The 17,540-nt window shown below is 43.0% G+C and overlaps 1 protein-coding gene across 1 annotated transcript in view; it reads left to right on the plus strand.

Annotated features, from left to right (window-relative positions):
• The first annotated feature begins 877 nt into the window (after positions 1 to 877).
• IGSF5 (immunoglobulin superfamily member 5) overlaps positions 878 to 17,540 on the plus strand; it is a 24,899-nt gene continuing 8,236 nt past the window's right edge. The window contains exons 1-5 of the mRNA XM_009283088.1: positions 878 to 935; positions 9,686 to 10,006; positions 11,025 to 11,333; positions 16,479 to 16,610; positions 17,129 to 17,153. Of these exons, the coding sequence (XP_009281363.1) occupies positions 878 to 935; positions 9,686 to 10,006; positions 11,025 to 11,333; positions 16,479 to 16,610; positions 17,129 to 17,153 (845 nt within the window). The remainder of the gene's footprint in view (positions 936 to 9,685; positions 10,007 to 11,024; positions 11,334 to 16,478; positions 16,611 to 17,128; positions 17,154 to 17,540) is intronic.

Genomic DNA, 17,540 nt, shown 5'->3' on the forward strand with positions numbered 1-17,540 from the left:
AACAAACTTTCTGTGTGTAGCGGCGCATTGGGATATATTCCCGCTTCCTCTCCCGAAGGCTGCCTGGCACAGGAGGCATTGGTTTCCCGAGGTGGGGGTAACAACCCCTCCGTACAGAGGTCTGCTCCCCTCCGACCCCAAGAGAGCAGCTGGCGCCCTGTGCAGTTGCCCTGCATGACAGTAAGTGATGGAGCACAGGGTTCATTAGTCTGCCATGACGCCAGCGGCGGCACGGATGGTGCACCCACAATACACATGCAATTGTGGGCAGCTTAGATAATTAGTTTTCCCAGCTGCTCATGATTAACTTTACTGATGCAGATGGAGCTCCCCTGACACAGTCAATCCTGAAGCAGTAGTGTTGTAATAGCCAGGAGGGACTAAGGGCGTGAGAGATGCAAGGTCCATAGGGGCAGGTTTCTCTGCTGAAGAAAGCTCCTCTACTTGTTTTGAAACAGTTGTTTTGAGAAAAGATACTGGTCTCCTTCCAAACCCTCCCTCATTTAATCTTGCTGATGCAGATGGAGCTCTCCTGACACAGTCAATCCTGAAGCAGTAGTGTTGTAATAGCCAGGAGGGACTAAGGGCGTGAGAGATGCAAGGTCCATAGGGGCAGGTTTCTCTGCTGAAGAAAGCTCCTCTACTTGTTTTGAAACAGTTGTTTTGAGAAAAGATACTGGTCTCCTTCCAAACCCTCCCTCATTTAATCTTCTCCCCTTGTTGGTAATACAGGTCACATAAAGTCACATTTTATCACAGGACGCAAAGCAGCAGCTCATTACCGAGTTTCTCGATAAGTTCTGTCCTTCAGCTTCTTCTCAAGTATGCAGTGACCGCTGGTGGCTTTCTGCCTTAGGGACCAGGAGAGAATGCTCCAATGGAGAGGTTCCAGCAACTCATTTTAATTCCTCTCATCTTAACTGCCTCGCTACCAGGTAGGACACATTCATAACCCGTGAAATGAGCCACCGTGGACAAAATGTGTGAACTAATTTTAAAGCTGTGTAAATGACAGTTACTGGTGATATCAGATTGAACAGTCAGTCCCAAAGGGGGATTATTTAAAATGTTTGAAATGGTTAAGTTTGCATTTCAAGCCTGAATGATCTGATGGCTTAGAGTGGGCTTCAGTATGCATGAGTGAGCAGTGGATGGGGTGGCGAGGAGGTGGGGAGGCTGTCCTCTCTCACTTCCAGTGAGCAGGGATCTCCCACTTGTTTCTCCCTCTCCTCGCGCTCTTCTTCCTCCTGTCTATTTGGGAATGCTTTTGAGGGGGCATCTGTAGAGAACTCAATATCAGCAGCTGATTTTGCTTCCAGAAATACGTGCAAATTATCATTTTGCTAGTTTGCCTCCAATTTACATTTCACATGCCTGAGTTTCAAAGTGAATTCAGATAAAAGGTGATGGCAGAGCTTTAAAGAAAATGTGAATATAAAGTGACTGGTTGGGTAATGGACACAAGGCTGATTTATTTTTTTTTTATTATAGTCTAGCTGGGGTTTTAACAGGCTCTGAAAGGAGAGAGCTGCAGTGGAATGAGAGGGAAGGTATTGTCATGGCTTAATAACTGGTGAAAGGAAACACAATGCAGGAATAAACGGTGAGTTTTCTGAGCAGAGTGGTGTTCCCAGTGGAGTTGCACAGGGATGTGTGGTATTCAACAAGCTCTTAAACAACCTAGTGAAGAGGAGTGAACTGTGAGGTGGCAGACTTTGCAGGTGGTGCAGAATTACTTAGGGCAGCCAAATCCAAAAAGAGACTAGGAAGATTTGCCAGAAAATGTCACGATGCCAAGTGAGTAAGTAATAAAGGAGCAGAAAACATTCAATGCAAAGCATCACTTAACTGAAGATGTCTGGTGGGGGAAAAGAATAGATATCTTGGAAAGAGAGTAAATTGCTGAAAAAGAGAGAAAATTTCACCACTTAGTGTCTTCAGCAAGGGAAATACAATGAAACATGGCATTATATAAATCCGCAGAAAACTTATATCTTGAATACTGGATGTTTTGTTAGCCCTTCCATTTCAAAAAGGACATATTACGTCTGAGAAAGGTATAAAGTGTGACAGAGGTGATCAAAGGTATGAGGAGGCCTTCATTAGACTGGGATGTTTTTCTGCTTGTGAAAAAGAAGAAATAGTAAAGATTTATTAAAATAATTAATTATATGGAGGTGAATGGTGAAATGTTTTTTCACAATTTCCATAACAAAAAGAAGTAGTGGCAACCAGTAAAACTATCAGAAAGAAGGTTTAAGGCAAACCAAAGAATGTACTTTTCCTCACAGTATGTAATTAAATAGTAAAGCTCATGGTCACTGGATATGGGGGATACCAAATTACGAACAGGCTGAAAGAAGTTAGAAATAAATATCATGGAGGGTAGATGCAATGCAATCATTGGCTCTGGAAGTCCCTAGATCTCTTATTTTTGGACACTGAGAAGTTATAACAAGGAAGTTTCAATTTTTATTTGTTCTGTTTCTTGCACTCTCTTCCTAAGCTTCCAGAGCAGAGTACTATGTGTTTGAGAGGGTTTCTATTACCCTTCACTAATGATTTTAGTCAAACACCCCTGCAATGGGTGTTTTATTGCCTCACCTGCAAGCTGTACTGGGGTAGCAGGCATTGCCCACACTATGCGGGGCAGCCATGGGAGCACACCCCAAAGCAGAGACAAAAAGTGTGTTGTGGAGAGTCAAGTGTTGCTCTTGAAGGAAGTATTGCTGCTCTCAGGATACCAGGAGTCACAAGGCTGAGTGGTGTGGCTAGGCTGCCGAGATGGCTGCATGGCACAGCCAGTTTGAGCATCCCCGTGGAGGGGCACAGCATGCTCTTTGGCAGCAATAGTATTGCAGACCACAGAGCTGACGTGCAGTGCAAGGTCCCAGCCTGCTGCCAGGATATTGGTGGTGGTGCTGCTGCGGTGCTCCCAGCCTGGGGACCCTCACCACTAGAGGCAAGAGACAGTGCAGGAGGAGAGGAGGAGTAGTCCAGCAGCAGAGCCAGGAGAGGCTGCAAGGGACAGCTGTCAAACAGTGAGTAAGAGAAAAGATGGGAAGACACACTTCTGTTCCTGTGGAGAGATTTGTATGCAGGTGGGTGGAAATTTTGGTTTTCAAAAAGCTCAGCTTCCGGGTTGTTGGTTTTTGAAATAAACTGGAGATGTGCTGAAAAAAAATCTTACCAAATCCAGAACAATTTATTGCAGAGCTGTTGCTAGAGCAGTGGGCCAGCAATGAGGCAGGAAAGGCGGAAGGTAAGGTGGGGTGAGCAGGAGACTAAAGAAAGAATGAAAAGAAAAACAAATTTAAAACAGACTGGAAGGAAAAAAATGTGGAAATCCAAACAGAAATAGCAGAGAAGGAAGGGAGGAAGACAGAGACTAGACACAAAAACTGAAAGATAAAAGGCAGGGTTTATGGAAGGGCGATACGGATATAGAGGGGGAGATTATTTTGAAATACGATAATGAGGCTGAAAGAAAAGGAATCATAATGGCAAAAGGATAAGTCCATCCTGTCCTTCACTGCACTGCATCCAAATTGGTCACTTATAAAAGAGGAAAGACAGAGTCAGCAGAGGAGAGGAGGGAAGGAAAAGAAGGTAGCCATGTCTCGATGCCCTTGTTGCTGAAACCTTCAGCATGAAAAACATGCTGAACAACCCCAAGGCTGAGAGAGTTGGGGTTGTTCAGCCTGGAGAAGAGAAGGCTTCGGGGAGACCTTCTTGCAGCCTATCAGTACTTAAAGGGGGCTTATGAAAAAGATGGCGGCAAACTTCTTAGCAGGGCCTGTTGCGACAGGACAAGGGGGAATGGCTTTAAATTAAAGGGGGGTAGATTTAGACTAGATATAAGGAAGAAATTTTTTACAGTTGGGGTTGTCAGCCTGGAGAAGAGAAGGCTTCGGGGAGACCTTCTTGCAGCCTATCAGGACGGGCTTATGAAAAATATGGCGGCAAACTTCTTAGCAGGGCGCAGGGCGAGAGGTGGTGGATGCCCCATCCCTGGAAACATTCCAGGTCAGGTTGGACGGGGCTCTGAGCAACCTGATCGAGTTGAAGATGTCCCTGCCCACGGCAGGGGGGTTGGGCTAAATGACCTTTAGAGATCCCTTCCAACCCAAACTATTCTATGATTCTATGATTCTATGAAAAAGTGGTCCTTTAAAGTTAGTTCAAGTGAGGAAGAAAAAACATCAGTGACAAATGGCAAGGGCGGTTCTTTGGCAAATGAAGTTCCCTCAGTGCAGGTTTCATCCAGGGAACGAGATGCATTTTTGTTTCTTCAAAGCCCCCAGTGATGTGACAGTGAATTTGTGTGACAGAGGAGGGAATAAGCAGCTCATAAAGGGGTTGGTATATGCTGCATGCTGTTGGGAAGGACTAGGCAACTGAAATACCATACTTACCAGTTTAAGCAAACTTTCACCACTGGTGACTGCTTTATAAACATTTAGTCATGTGCCTCAAAGAAGGTGTCCTAACTCAGCTTTGTTCTTCAAAAATCAAGGGGTAAGGCAATATCATGAAGACAGCCTAACATTTCCCTATTGCAAAGATGATATTTGCCTGGGTGGGATTCCTCATTGATTGTGTGTGGGGAAGCAGATGTTAAACCAGCTGTGAAAAGCAGAACACGTAATTCCTGTAAAGTGCAATGACAGTCTAGCCTGAGACCTTAATTTGTCTAAAAGCAACCATCTGCAAGGTATTTTTAAGCAGTATGTAAATGAAACTAGCACTAAAATTTTCTCCTTAGTGCAAGAAGCAAGGCCCAGCAAAAGGACTTACAGCACTGGCTTAAAGCACTGGTAACTGGGTTTAGATCCCATTTCTGTCATGAATGTCCTCTTTGACCTTACACGAGTTACTTTATCAGTGTTTGTACGTGGATTGGACAATGGAACGGACTGTTGGTTCAGGACTCCATGTTCTATTGCAGGATAAAAAATAAAAGCAAAAAGATAAAGAGGTAAAGTTAAAACCACCAAAAATGTTTTGGCAGCAGGTGGAGAGGCTCATGAAGCTCCTTTTTTGGTTGTGCTGGGGCTTTACTTAGATCTAAATGGAGGCAAGGCTGTGCTATGTCCCACCCCTCAGTCCTCCTGCTGCCCATAGGATCCCCATACAGGGCTTATGGACCTGTTCCCTAGCTCACAGAAGTCAGTGAAAGACCATCTATTGCTTCAGCAGATGTGGTTGGTGGAAGAAGATGTAGATCCTACCATACCTATGGACTGATAAAAAAATATTATATTAGATAAATGAAGGAATAACTCATACCTACCTGCCTATACTGTCCTGACTGTCTGAAGAAAACAAAAGCAATATCAGCCATGTATTTTTAGAGCTGATGATCACTGATTATTCACGTTTAGGGATAAATTTCAAGACTATAATGGAACTCACAGACATGATCTCATAGCAAATTATTAATTAACAGCTAGCAGTGTACTGAAAGTCACATCATTTATTCAGAGCCGTGGCAAACCACAGCTCCTTAAGAAAGTAAAATGTTTGCACAGGCATAGAAATAAATTACAAATGCACAGAGATCAGTTTGCATTAAGAAGAGCAGTATGGATAAGTACTGCAGCTCCTGTTTCATGAGCAACTAAATGATTTTGGTGTTAACTCTAAGGAATTTTGTTCATGGCTGTGTCTATCATCATGGTAGCTGTTTATGACCACTTCAACCAGTCAGGAAGAATTCAAAGTGTAAAAATCAAAAAACTCAGCACAGGAACATGTTATAGACACCATAGATGTACAGGGAGTAGTATTGTAAAGGCTGGCTACAATATGAGTCAAGAAAAAATAGATAATTCAAAGACATGTTTGAGCTTAGGACAGTGTCTCAACCTTGGTAATACAAGTTATGAATAGAAATCATGACAACTAGATGTTGAATATGAGGGAAGAGGGCCATATTATGTGACAAATGGTCTCACTAGAATGCACTTCATCAGTGCACGTTCATTAGAAAACCCATAGCTCTGTAAATGATGCCATCCACAGATATGTGGCCAATCTCTAACACTCAGAACTGACAAATAGAAAAGAGAGGAAAAAAAGCAACGTATTAAGGTATGCACATAGATTTGATTGCCGAGTTCGTCTTCAAGCTGTTTCATGTTTTCAAGCATTTCAGTTCACCTTTACAAGTCTGAAGAGAGCTTTGAATAAATGCTACTGGAAAAAATGAGCCATTTAAGTTGAACAGAAATATGCTTTACTGTATCTTATCTGGCTTTATTAACTACCAGTAGAAGTGAAGTTTGCTTTTCATTTAATGTTTTATTGCTCACACGCAGATATACTTTGGAGAATGAGGTGCATGGCAGAGGTAACATAACCCAGGAAGGTGGAAAATTTTTGTAAAGGTTTTTGTAAACATGAGAGAACTCAGAGTCAATCATACAAAGAACGAGGGAGAGCTAGGTTTGCATAATCCTGCAAAACAAAGAATGAAAAGGCTCTTGTCTGTAAATACATGTGGCGGGTGGGAGGAAAGAGAGGAGCTATTTATATTAAAGAACAATTCTTGGCACAAACCTGGTTAGATAGGTTTGCATATCCTGCAAAACAAAGAATGAAAAGGCTCTTGTCTGTAAATACATGTGGCGGGTGGGAGGAAAGAGAGGAGCTATTTATATTAAAGAACAATTCTTGGCACAAACCTGGTTAGATATACACTGCCTAGGATTAAATGTGATCTGCAAATTGGAGAATGATGTTGACATTGGAGCAATGAGGTTACAGACCCTATGCCCTGGGTCCGTTCACAAAGGCTCTGGTTGCAACGTCGTAACTGAGATTGGGCTCTGTTTCCATTTATAAAACTACCAAGCATCTCTTTTGTGTGAAACAATACAGCATTTTCTCCCGTACTCACGTCAGCTGTTGACTGAATGAAAAATGAATTTTTCAATAAATTGTAATTAATCTATAAATGAATAAACTACCTAAAATGTACAAAACCTGGGTTGAATGAAACCTTTAAAAATCACTTCATTGTCCTGAATACTCTTAGCAAGGCAGCAATGGCCATTTCAGACTTTCTTTCTCCTGGAAAATAATTGAACACTTATGCTCAGGCCAAATTTGCAGACACAGGGTCTTAATTAGACTGCTATGGAGTGTAGTATCTAATTGCTGTAATTACGCAGACTATAGCCTGAATCGTTAGGGGTAGCACTGGCAGTCCTGGTGCTTCCTCAGCATGAACGTTTCCCAGTAGGTGGTGAAAAACACTGGTGAGGTAGATCTCACTGGCAGGACTGCTTGGTCTGCAGAGAGCTTGTGAAATCTCCATCCTTGGAGATATTCAAAATTTGACTTGACAAGGCCCTGTGCAAATGGCATAACTGTGAAGTTAGCTCTGCTTGGAGCAGAGAGTTGGGCTAGAGATTTCCTGGGGTCCCTTGCCACTGAAACCTTTCAATGCCCCCATCAAAGAGCAACTCTGTCACAGTGAGGTGCAGGTAAGCACTAGGCCAAAAGGGAGCAGACCCGAGCTTAGAGGCAGGTGAAGAGACGATAGCAGCTGTGTGGGATGAGAAAGAGCTGTGCCTGGTGGGATGTGTACAGAGCACGGGCAGTCCCCTGAGATGAACCTTGGTGACAGCAGAGCCTGCAATGGCAGTCCTCTCCCTCCCCCTCCACTCCACCTGCAACCAGCAAGGCTGTGGGTGGCACTGACTTAGTTAAGTGACTGGCTTATGAGAGCGTACCATTTTGGGCTCCCCAGTACAGGAAAGGCATTCATAAACTGGAGCAAGTTCAGTAGAGGGCCACAAGATGGTAATGGGCTGGAGCACTTGTCCTGTGAGGAGCAGCTGACGGAGCAGGGCTTCTTCAGCCTGAAGAAGAGACGGCAGCGGGGTCTCTAATGGCAGCCTGCCAGTACCTGCAAGGAGGCTGTCAAGAAAATGGAGCCAGGCTCTTCACAGTGGTGAATGGCAAGAGGACGAGAGACAACAGGCATATGTTGAAACAAAAGAGGTTCAGAGTGGAGAAAAGGAAAAGCTTTTTCCCCATGAGGACAGTCAGGCAGTGGAGCAGGTTGCCCAGAGAAGCTGTACAGTCTCCATCCTTGGAGGTTTTCAAGCCCTGACTGGATAAAGCCACGAGCAACCAGGTGCAACCTCAGAACTGATCCTGCTTTATCAGATGGGCTGGACTGGAGACCTCCTGAGGTCACTTCCAACCTGAATTACTCTATGGCCATTTGGTCAGCTACTCCTCCTTGAAAGGCATCAATAGTACCTGTGCCTTTGCTCTACTGCACATGGACATAGCCTACTCTGGAGAACTGAGCCAAAATCCAAAGGGATTCACAAAGAACAAAGACCCAGAGAAGTAGGTTCCTGATTTCATACAACACTGCTCTCTCAAGTCCTGTTCCCTAAGACATCAACCAAATAATCTGGGTTGTTCTTACAGTTTGAAGTTTTGTCCCTCATGAAGACTAGGGTAGTGATGTCCATCTCTGAGAAATACTTTAAAATTTGCCCACCTTCAAAATAGCACCCATTTCCTCTAGCTATTTCAGGGACTGAAGTCACAGCTGCTGCTCTGAAAAAAAGGTCTCTGCCTTCATCCTTCCTTCACTTTCTGCTTGGTAGAAGCGAGTGCTTCTGCCTTCCCACGCGCAGTGGATCCACCATCTGCCTGGGCAACAGCTGCACATTCGTTCCTCTGAGGGCAACGGGAGGCCCTGGGTCTGTTGAGGAGGAAAGGAAAACAGAATGCCTTCATTAGAAATGAGCTTTCAGTTCTGAAGAATAGTAGCCAAAATTCATACTACCTTTTAAAGAGAAAAACTCATGAATTACAGCAGCTCTGGCTAACAGAAAGCCTGAGAAGGTGGGGAAGGATGTATGTGATGCATGCATGAGAAATAAGGGAAGAGGCAGATGAATAGGGGAAAGAGCATGGAAGGATATATGCTGAGGCTGCAAAAAATCAGTGGCAATCTGAGGTATGGAAAAGGGACCAGTTACATACTCCTTTATTTATTTAAAGTCTAGAGAACTCATGTATTTTCCGATTTAAAAGTGGGACTTTTTTCTTTCAGCAAAATGATAAGCGAGCTTTTTAGTGAATCACTGAAAAGAGAAAGTTAGTTGATTTTGGAGTGGGAGGAGGAGAGACCAAAAATCAAATGCATCTTTAAAGAAAACCATTTAATCTAAGCTGGAGCTGAAAGATTAGATTGTACATCTCCATCTCTGAACTGCTTAAGATCTTTTAATCTATATAAACCTGTACTTCTTGGGTCTGTAGTGATTGGCTTGGGGATCCATTATAACAATGTAGCATTTGACCACTGTTTACTGCTGTGGGATTAACATTACTCAGTTGCAATTTCAATTCACCATACATACCTTTTGACTACTTACTGACAGGCATTACAGAAAATGAGACAATAATCTTTTCCTGAAAGTATCAGGTGCTGACGACTGTCAGAGGTGAAGTGCCAGCTCAGCTGAATCAACAGTCTTTCCTGATACATGACTAAGTGCTTAATACCCCAGTGTTCCTAGTGAATAACACTATTTGAACCGGGGCGCCTGGCTTTTTAGCCTTAAATTGCTGGCAGTAAAAATTAAGTCAAAGGCCTTTGGTGGTGGTGTTGTATATGTATTTACAGACTGTGGTTTTTTCTTCCTTCCAGGTCTTGGCTTTTGTTACTCTATTATAAATGGCCCTACTAATGCAACAGTCCTTGCTGGTTCAGAAGCCCACTTCAATTGCACTGTGTCGGTGGGATGGGTAATTCTCATTTGGCTGTCCAATGGAAATCCTGTCCTCACTGTCATCAATTCTCAAGGAGCTGTTGAAACATCAGACCGCTTCACCTCTCAAAATTATACCAGTAGCAATGGGTTTACCTCAGAGCTGATCATCCACAACACACAGCTGAGTGACTCTGGAAAAATTGAATGCAGCATCCAGCAACTTAGTGAGAGCAGCTTTGCATTTCTTTCTGTTCAAGGTGCGTATAGCCATCAATAGAAAGCTATTTTATTATACGGCACTTAAAGGAATCCTCTGATGACTTGCCCAAATTATCCCTGTGAAGGAGTACATGCTCTCATTTACCATCCTTTGCCTCCTGTCCTCCTTGTCTTAATTTTACTGTCAAAGCAGGTTTCAGAGTCACATTCAGAGTGCCATTAACAAGGTTTTGAACTGCCCTTGTTTTTTCCTGTTACATCTCTTATTCTTTATTGGATTGCATTAAAGTGCCTGAAGGTTATATCAGGCCCACCAGCAGTCAGTCAAAAATGATCTTTTGGCTAGAAACAGTATGGATCTTTGTGCATGAACCTTCTGCTGTCTTTAGGGCAGATCTCCTTCCTGATTTCTGACTCAGGAATCAGTCTGTATCCAGCTTATTTGAGTTTGATTTAACAGCGTGTAGAAGTAATGAGACACAAAGCGGTAGTCTTCATATGATTGTTGCTGCAAGCTACCATTTCCAAGGAACAAAAAGTTCCTGTGTATCAAGCCCCTGTGTATGAGACCTCTTCCTCCTCTCTGAAGCATCAGTAGTGACAGAGTGCAGCCAGTAAAGCAAGATCTACCAGACACTATCCATTTTCAAAGAGATGCTCCATGTAATGAGAACATCTCATCATCTACCCGTAAACCTTTCCTGATAAAACCCAAGCATATTTAAAATTTAGAGAGAAACACTGTTATTTCATTATGTTGTCCTTCAGCTGGGAATATATCAGGAGGGCTAAAAAGTATAATTTCCTGCTTGTTATTGTGAAGGTACTGAAAGCCGAGACTTGTGCTTTAGACATACTGGACAACGTGTCTGCGAAGTTGCAATATCTGTAGTTTATATTATGCATACGGTATATCTGTGTTAATAATGATTGTTTTTAAATTCATGTCTCAAGGCATAGCTAATTTTGGGCAGCAAGATAAGATTTAAAACTATGAGCAGGAAAGCAATGCAGCCAAATATTCTGAAGGAACAAAACATCTTTTCCCTCCTACAGTTAATGGATCTTTATTCATCAAAAATAGCACCTTAGCAGTAAAAGAGAACAGCACAGTTGAAATTGTTTGTGAAGCCTTAGGATGGGCTCCAGCTCCAGACATTGCCTGGATGACAAACGACTCTTTCATTGATAAGTCGAAGTATGTTACCCAGCAAAGTCAAGGATCTAATGACCTCCACAATGCCCTGAGCATCCTAACTTTGACTCCGACAGACACTGAGGTTTTGACTTGTTTAGCTGACATAGAAGCACTCCCTAACCCTCAGAATGCAACTGTAACTGTTATTTTTGTCAACTCTACTATAGGTAAGTGAATGTTTGTTGTACTTTGCCTATACTGTTTTCTCAGAACTGTGCTCTTTGTTTTGTTTTGCTTTGTTTTATTTTGAAAAGTCTTGTATTTGCAAATGAAATACTATGAGATGTGCGAAGGTGATAGAATTAAGACCCAATAGTCACAACCTGATAGGTAGGATTAAATTCACATCTGTGAGAGGACTGGTACAAGTCTAATGAACCACAAAGTCCAGCTTAGGACTGAGCAAGACAAACGAAGCAGTACACCTGCCACTGACTCCTACTATGGATTCACTGCTAAGAAAACCGGCCTTTGCTCCTTGTCCAGGTAAACATCTAATCAATTTAGATGTTAAATATCTTTGATTAGGCCATGCCTGCCATATGAACATAATTTGTTAAATCTCATTTACTCAAAGCCAAACCGTCAGGTGAAATTTTTCTCCATAATGTTCAATACCAGTTTTACCACTGACTTGGAAAAACCCCCTGGATTTTACTCCCTGTTTGCACACACAACCCAGAATAAATTCGGTACTAGCACTTCAGATGCAAATAGAAAGTTCTCCATATGAGCTGTGATCAGATGTGACGGAGCTATTGTAGTATGGTGGTAACATCCCCAGGGCTGCACTGAGGCTGGCACCTAATTGCAGATGGTAACATTTGTATGTAGGAAGTTCTATACTGTATACCTATCATCAATCTACTATAAGAATGTCTTTGTACGTGGTGTGTTCACCCATTACAGAGCAAGGATCAGGTCATCAAGAGAAGCTGTGTATCATGGGCTTTATCCCAAAGTCTACTTAGATCAAAGAGCCATTGGGCCTGCTTACCTCTTCCTGATATGGTCTCTTTCACGTCTTAGAGGAAGGTAAAATTCGTCCCGCAGCAACATATGTGGGATTCTTTGGATAGTGCATTTGGTTGCTTTTTATTGCCTTTTATTTAAGGTAATTCAAGGTTACTTTAATCCAAGCATGGCCGTTGAGCAAATCTCTCAAGAACAGTTAGACCTTTGATAACCCTAAATATTTTCGCTAACATTGTCAGCATTTTTTGTAATGCTGCTAATCTTTGGCCTCAGTGACAGTGGCCTTTATCCTATGATAGTAAATTCCATAATTTAACACATTCACAGCATTAGGAGGTTTATCAGGAAAAGGATGATTTTATCTGATCTGTGCCGCCAGCGTGGAACAAAGCAAGTGAGACTCACTACAGATCTGCCTCATAATCGAACAGAATCCTATGCAAAAAGTTTTTCTTTTCCAAACCGTAACACAATAAGAGCAAGTAAGAGGAAGTATCTCCCTGTGGCTTAGCAGTGTTTAATGCAGACGAGGGAGACAATACCAGACAATTTCTCTGTTGGGACCAGCCAAGTGTGTCAACTGTAAGGTAGAGGAGCCTCAAGACAAACTAAACTTGAAGCACTAATTGCATGGCAGGGAGCTGAGGTTACTGGATATAGGTACACTGCCACCTATGGTGACATAGTCCACCATACAGTGACATCCCTTTTATTAGCCTTATCCTGTGGTATGGGAAATGCATAGATTATATGGACTTTTTTTGCAGTGAGTCTATGCATCCCCAGCTGTCTTCTGTACAGAGTAAGGCCTCAAATCCACGTTTCTTTTCATGATGTGGTGAGCATTGTGAACTTCTATGATCATGCTGACAGCTTCTCTTGATGAACTGATTCTTCTTCTGTAATGGGTGAACACGGCACGTACAAAGATATTCTTATAGTGGGTTGATGAGGGGTTTGGTATAGAAGTTTCGACATATAAACAACCGAGGAGGTTGAATAACTGTGCCTTTTATTTTAAGTATGAGTCATTATTAGCAAGCCTTTTTCAGAAGTACTTGCTTTGTAATGCAGTTGAAAAAGGTCATTTCACCATTCTTAAGATGACTTTTTTGTAGTCAAATTGCTCCTAATTACTGACTAAGCAAAATAGAACTATCCTGAGGAAATTAATAAATTCCCCTGCCTACTCGTTTGTGAAGTACTGAGGTATCCACCCTCAGTTTCCATAGCTACTCATTGTAAATCAGAAGAGGAGAAAAACAGATGTCATGAAGCACAATTAGTGTATAATTAGTGATTGTATAGGACCATCATTCATTTCTCTTTGGAAAAATCATTGTGCAGCAGCAGACACTCAAAATTTGTCAGTATATGAGAATATGAAGTCTTTAAATTATTAGAATGAAATAAAGACATGGCATTTACGACAGAGGAAGATATATAATGTATATATCACACTTGAAATCTCAGAGCTTGTATGACTTTTCATGTACAGACTCAGCCTTAGCTAGCTGTTGTCAGGAAAGAATACAACTAGCTTCAAACATCTAAGGAGTCCTTCCCAAAACTACTGTAACATCAATTTCAGCCTTCCATTAAAAGCTTGAGGAATTGAATTCCTCCATGTTCCTCACAAGCAATACCTGTCCATTCACAAGAACTGCAACCAAAAATCTGAGCCCTCTTCAGCCAGCCATCTCCTGGGCAACGAATGTCCTACCTTCCTGCACCTCTAGATCAGTCTTAATCTCAGACCTTTCCATACGGGGTGATGCATTTTTATGTCAGTCACTCCTCCTCCAGAGTTACCTCACTCAGAGTGGTGTTTGGCTGAGCCCCAGATATGGGAACTCCTATGGAGTTATCCCAGCAGATGCGTTCACAGAGCTGTTATTGGGAAATGGGGTCCATGGCAGAGTCCCAGAGCTGGGCCCAAGCTCTCTTTGGCGTCAGTGTGGACTTCATGTGGCCTTTGGTCTGCAAAAGATGAAGATAGGGAATCTGCCCTGAGCCTGATCTTCCTTCGCTTTTTTAAGTCAGCCAGAAAGCTCCAAAGTGGCCAAGAAGCGATGTGCAGCTTTTGCCGGTCTCTCATTTCTCCTTGGTCACCAGCATGTGCCAGGGAAAATCCCCTTTTGTGCAGATACTTTGCCCAAGTAAATTTTTGGGCAGCTTTGGGAGGAGCCAGAGGTCAGGATAGCAGCAGAGGATGGGTCCTATAGAATGAGGAAGTGGCTTCGTCCACACTAAGCACCTCATGTAACTTGGTGTGGATTTACTAATAGGGCTAAAAGGGGTTTAATGCCCTCATGCCTTAGTGCCCCTCTGTTGCACCCCCACTTGCGTGTTGAGCTGGCAGCTCCTGCATTCACACCTGCTGGTCCCAGCTCCAGTTTCTTTCTGGATCCTCCAAAACTAGGGAGAAACTACAGTGCTGAAGTGCCAGGAGTGTTTGTGTTGTATCCTGTCCTTCTCGCTTCAGCTCTGTAGATCCTCTTTTGGCATGTAACCTGAAGCTGACAGGGAGCAAAATGCCTTGGTGTGGCAGCCAGCCTTGAGGTTTGGGCCAGTGCAGGTGTGTTTAGCTCCTCCCTTCACACTAAGGTTAAGCTTTCCCCTATAGCTAAATAGCTGTCTTTCATATTTTAGGCATCTTGAAATCCCTGTGGCATGCTTTGTGGAGCAAAACATGATAGAATATAGGTATTTGTTGCAGTACTTCTAGATAAAAATATTACGAACAAGTTTATCACCAATTGTAATCACAACTGATTACAGCCTACTGAATTAACTACTAGTTTGCAGGTTACTGAGTGCTTGTTTTCTCTAGTAGTCAGAAGAAATTCAAAATGTGCTGATTGAGCATTAGGATTAGAGAAGACTGGAACAAATCGCTTAATCATAATGACCTGAGATTTGGAGAATGCAGACTCCTAACAGAGGTTCAAGCTTTGTAGGAGGCTCTGGTCCTGTATCTCTGCAGTCTGAAACCTCCAAACCCCAAACACATGCCCAGGCAAATTTGTAGACAGAAAGGTTTTACTTCTTTATTCTCTGCCATAGGTAAACCAGCAGATACGCTGGTTCACACATCAGGGGCATAGCCCTGACCCTGCGCAGCTACCAGTCACCTACATTGCTGCGGTACCTTTTCCAGAGGCTGCCAGCTAAATGTGGCCATGCAGTCGTTAACTGGGACCTCTAATGAGGAAATGACAATCATAAACCCAGTACAACAGAATGGGTTTTGTCAAGTTTGGATGCGTCTCACACCTGTAATTTGGATTGGAAGTTTGTTTCTAAACATCTGCCAAAATGACTTTGGGGCTGCTTTTCAAAGGATAGCCAAACTAGAGCTCCTTCTGAAATATTTGGTCAAAACCAAAGGGCAGGATGATGTGGCAATCAGAACCGACATCTTCCTTGTGCATTCGGCTGCGTGAGAAATACAGGATATTTTTAAGATTCTGGGTACGTTAGAGCTCTGTAGGAAAACTGGTCATAGCAACCGATTTCAGCAAGATACTGAATTGTCTTAAAATCACCTCATTTAACTCTGTAGATTACAGCAAAGGCAAAGGAATAAGTTAATGTTGTGAGAACGTCAGTAGTGAAGATGGGTTAGTCGCTGCATACTCCCAAACGGTGCTACTCTTTACAGGTTTTGCTCTTCGCTGCTTTTTAGGTGGATAACAGATGCCCTACCAAGTATGTCCCAAAATCAAACACCTGCTGAAATCAGTGAAAGAAATCCCAGGATGAGATTCATCAGAAAATCATATCTACAGGCTAGAGATCTCCATCTGTACTAGTCACCTAAGACTATCGCTGTAGTCTGTGGGGAGAAATGGACACTTCTTCAGAGCTGTTCATCTTACCCAAAGGGACACATACACATTTGGCCAAATGAACTGTAGCCCAAAATACCCATTTTCTCTCCACTGACAAGAGCAGCTAGGCAAGATGTTTAATATCAGCAGTATAGACATCTAAATTGAATCTTAACCCCTTTTCCCAACCCCAAATGTCTCCGAAGGGTGTTGGGAGGCCCAGCATATCTACAAAATAAAGTTTAGGTTGGAAGATTGCAACCCTGTGTTTTTCGGAAGAGAAGTAGCTGTGGGAAAGTTACAATTGCAATAAAGAATTTCTGTTTGGAAACATTTTAAATTCTTGGGCACCATCCATAAATACAGAGTCTGTCATTTGGAAAACACAGACTCCTTGTTAAATAATCAACGAGCAGTTAATAGCTTCTCGCAGAAAAGGTAAATATTCTGAAAAGGATGTTTTGAGGCTCTAATAGTACAATGTTTCTCCATTTAATTTAACAGAAAATGATTACAGTGAAGACAGCAGAAGCACGTGGGTTATTGTACTTGCAGTTGTGCTTTCACTTGTTGGTATTATTCTTCTGATCATTATTATTGCGGTCGTTGTACGCTGCTGCTGCCTAAAGAAGAAAGGTAAGTGAACCTTCACAATTGGTCTATATGTTAAAAAGTATCTTCAATTAGATATAAACCTCCTAGTTGTGCCAGCTCTGGTGCTGTGCAAAGACCGTGTGAGCAGAAGCGTGAGCAGACAGATCCCGCTCTTAACCATGACCTGCTTAAGATGCTCCTTACTTTCACCTTGCTGTTTCTCTTATAAATTGGTTCCAAAGTAATCGGTGTCAGCCACTCGCATTAACTACAAGGGGGTCGCGTTTTTCAGGAGTACGTTAACTTTCAATGACGTGTAGCTCCTAAGCTGAGGTTCTTTGTTGAAGCACACCTTCAGTGCTGCGTGCCCAATTTCCAATTTCTGTGTAAGCTATTCTACAGGGACGTTGCACGATTTTGTAAACAGGGAGGGGAGATGCCCCTGTGGTAGCTGGAACACAGTGCATGCTCTAAGAGCAGCTCTACAGTAGGTGGCATTTTAGTTTCCTGCATTTTAAACACATCTCTTTTTTTTTTTTCTTTTTTTTTTTCCTTCTCAGGATCTACATATCAAAATGAAATAAGGTAAGCTGGAAGAGGTTGGAGCATTTTTCCTTTTAACTGAACTCTTTCAGGCTGCTGCAGGACTGCGAGAGGGACGTGCCGGTTCCCGTGGCCCACCGCCCAGCACTCCCAGGGTGCGCGGGTGCTGCCCTGCTGTGTGACCTGGCCCATCGGCAGGCACAGCAGGGGAAGGGGGGGCAGCGTGCAGGGAAAGGGACCGACCTTAGGGGCGAAAGGCGAGGGCCGCAGCTCGCAACTCTGTTCCCACAATAAACCGGGTGAAAAGGATCAAAATCCTGCCAACGCTCCCTCCCTGATTCAGCGAGCACAGAAATTACAAACTGGCAACGCACTCCCGCTGAGGCTGACGGGCAAAGCAAATCCTTGAAAGCCGGCTGTGCCCCCAGG

This window comes from Aptenodytes forsteri, unplaced genomic scaffold, assembly GCF_000699145.1.
Source record: "Aptenodytes forsteri isolate BGI_AS27 unplaced genomic scaffold, ASM69914v1 Scaffold2, whole genome shotgun sequence".
Taxonomy (NCBI): domain Eukaryota; kingdom Metazoa; phylum Chordata; class Aves; order Sphenisciformes; family Spheniscidae; genus Aptenodytes; species Aptenodytes forsteri.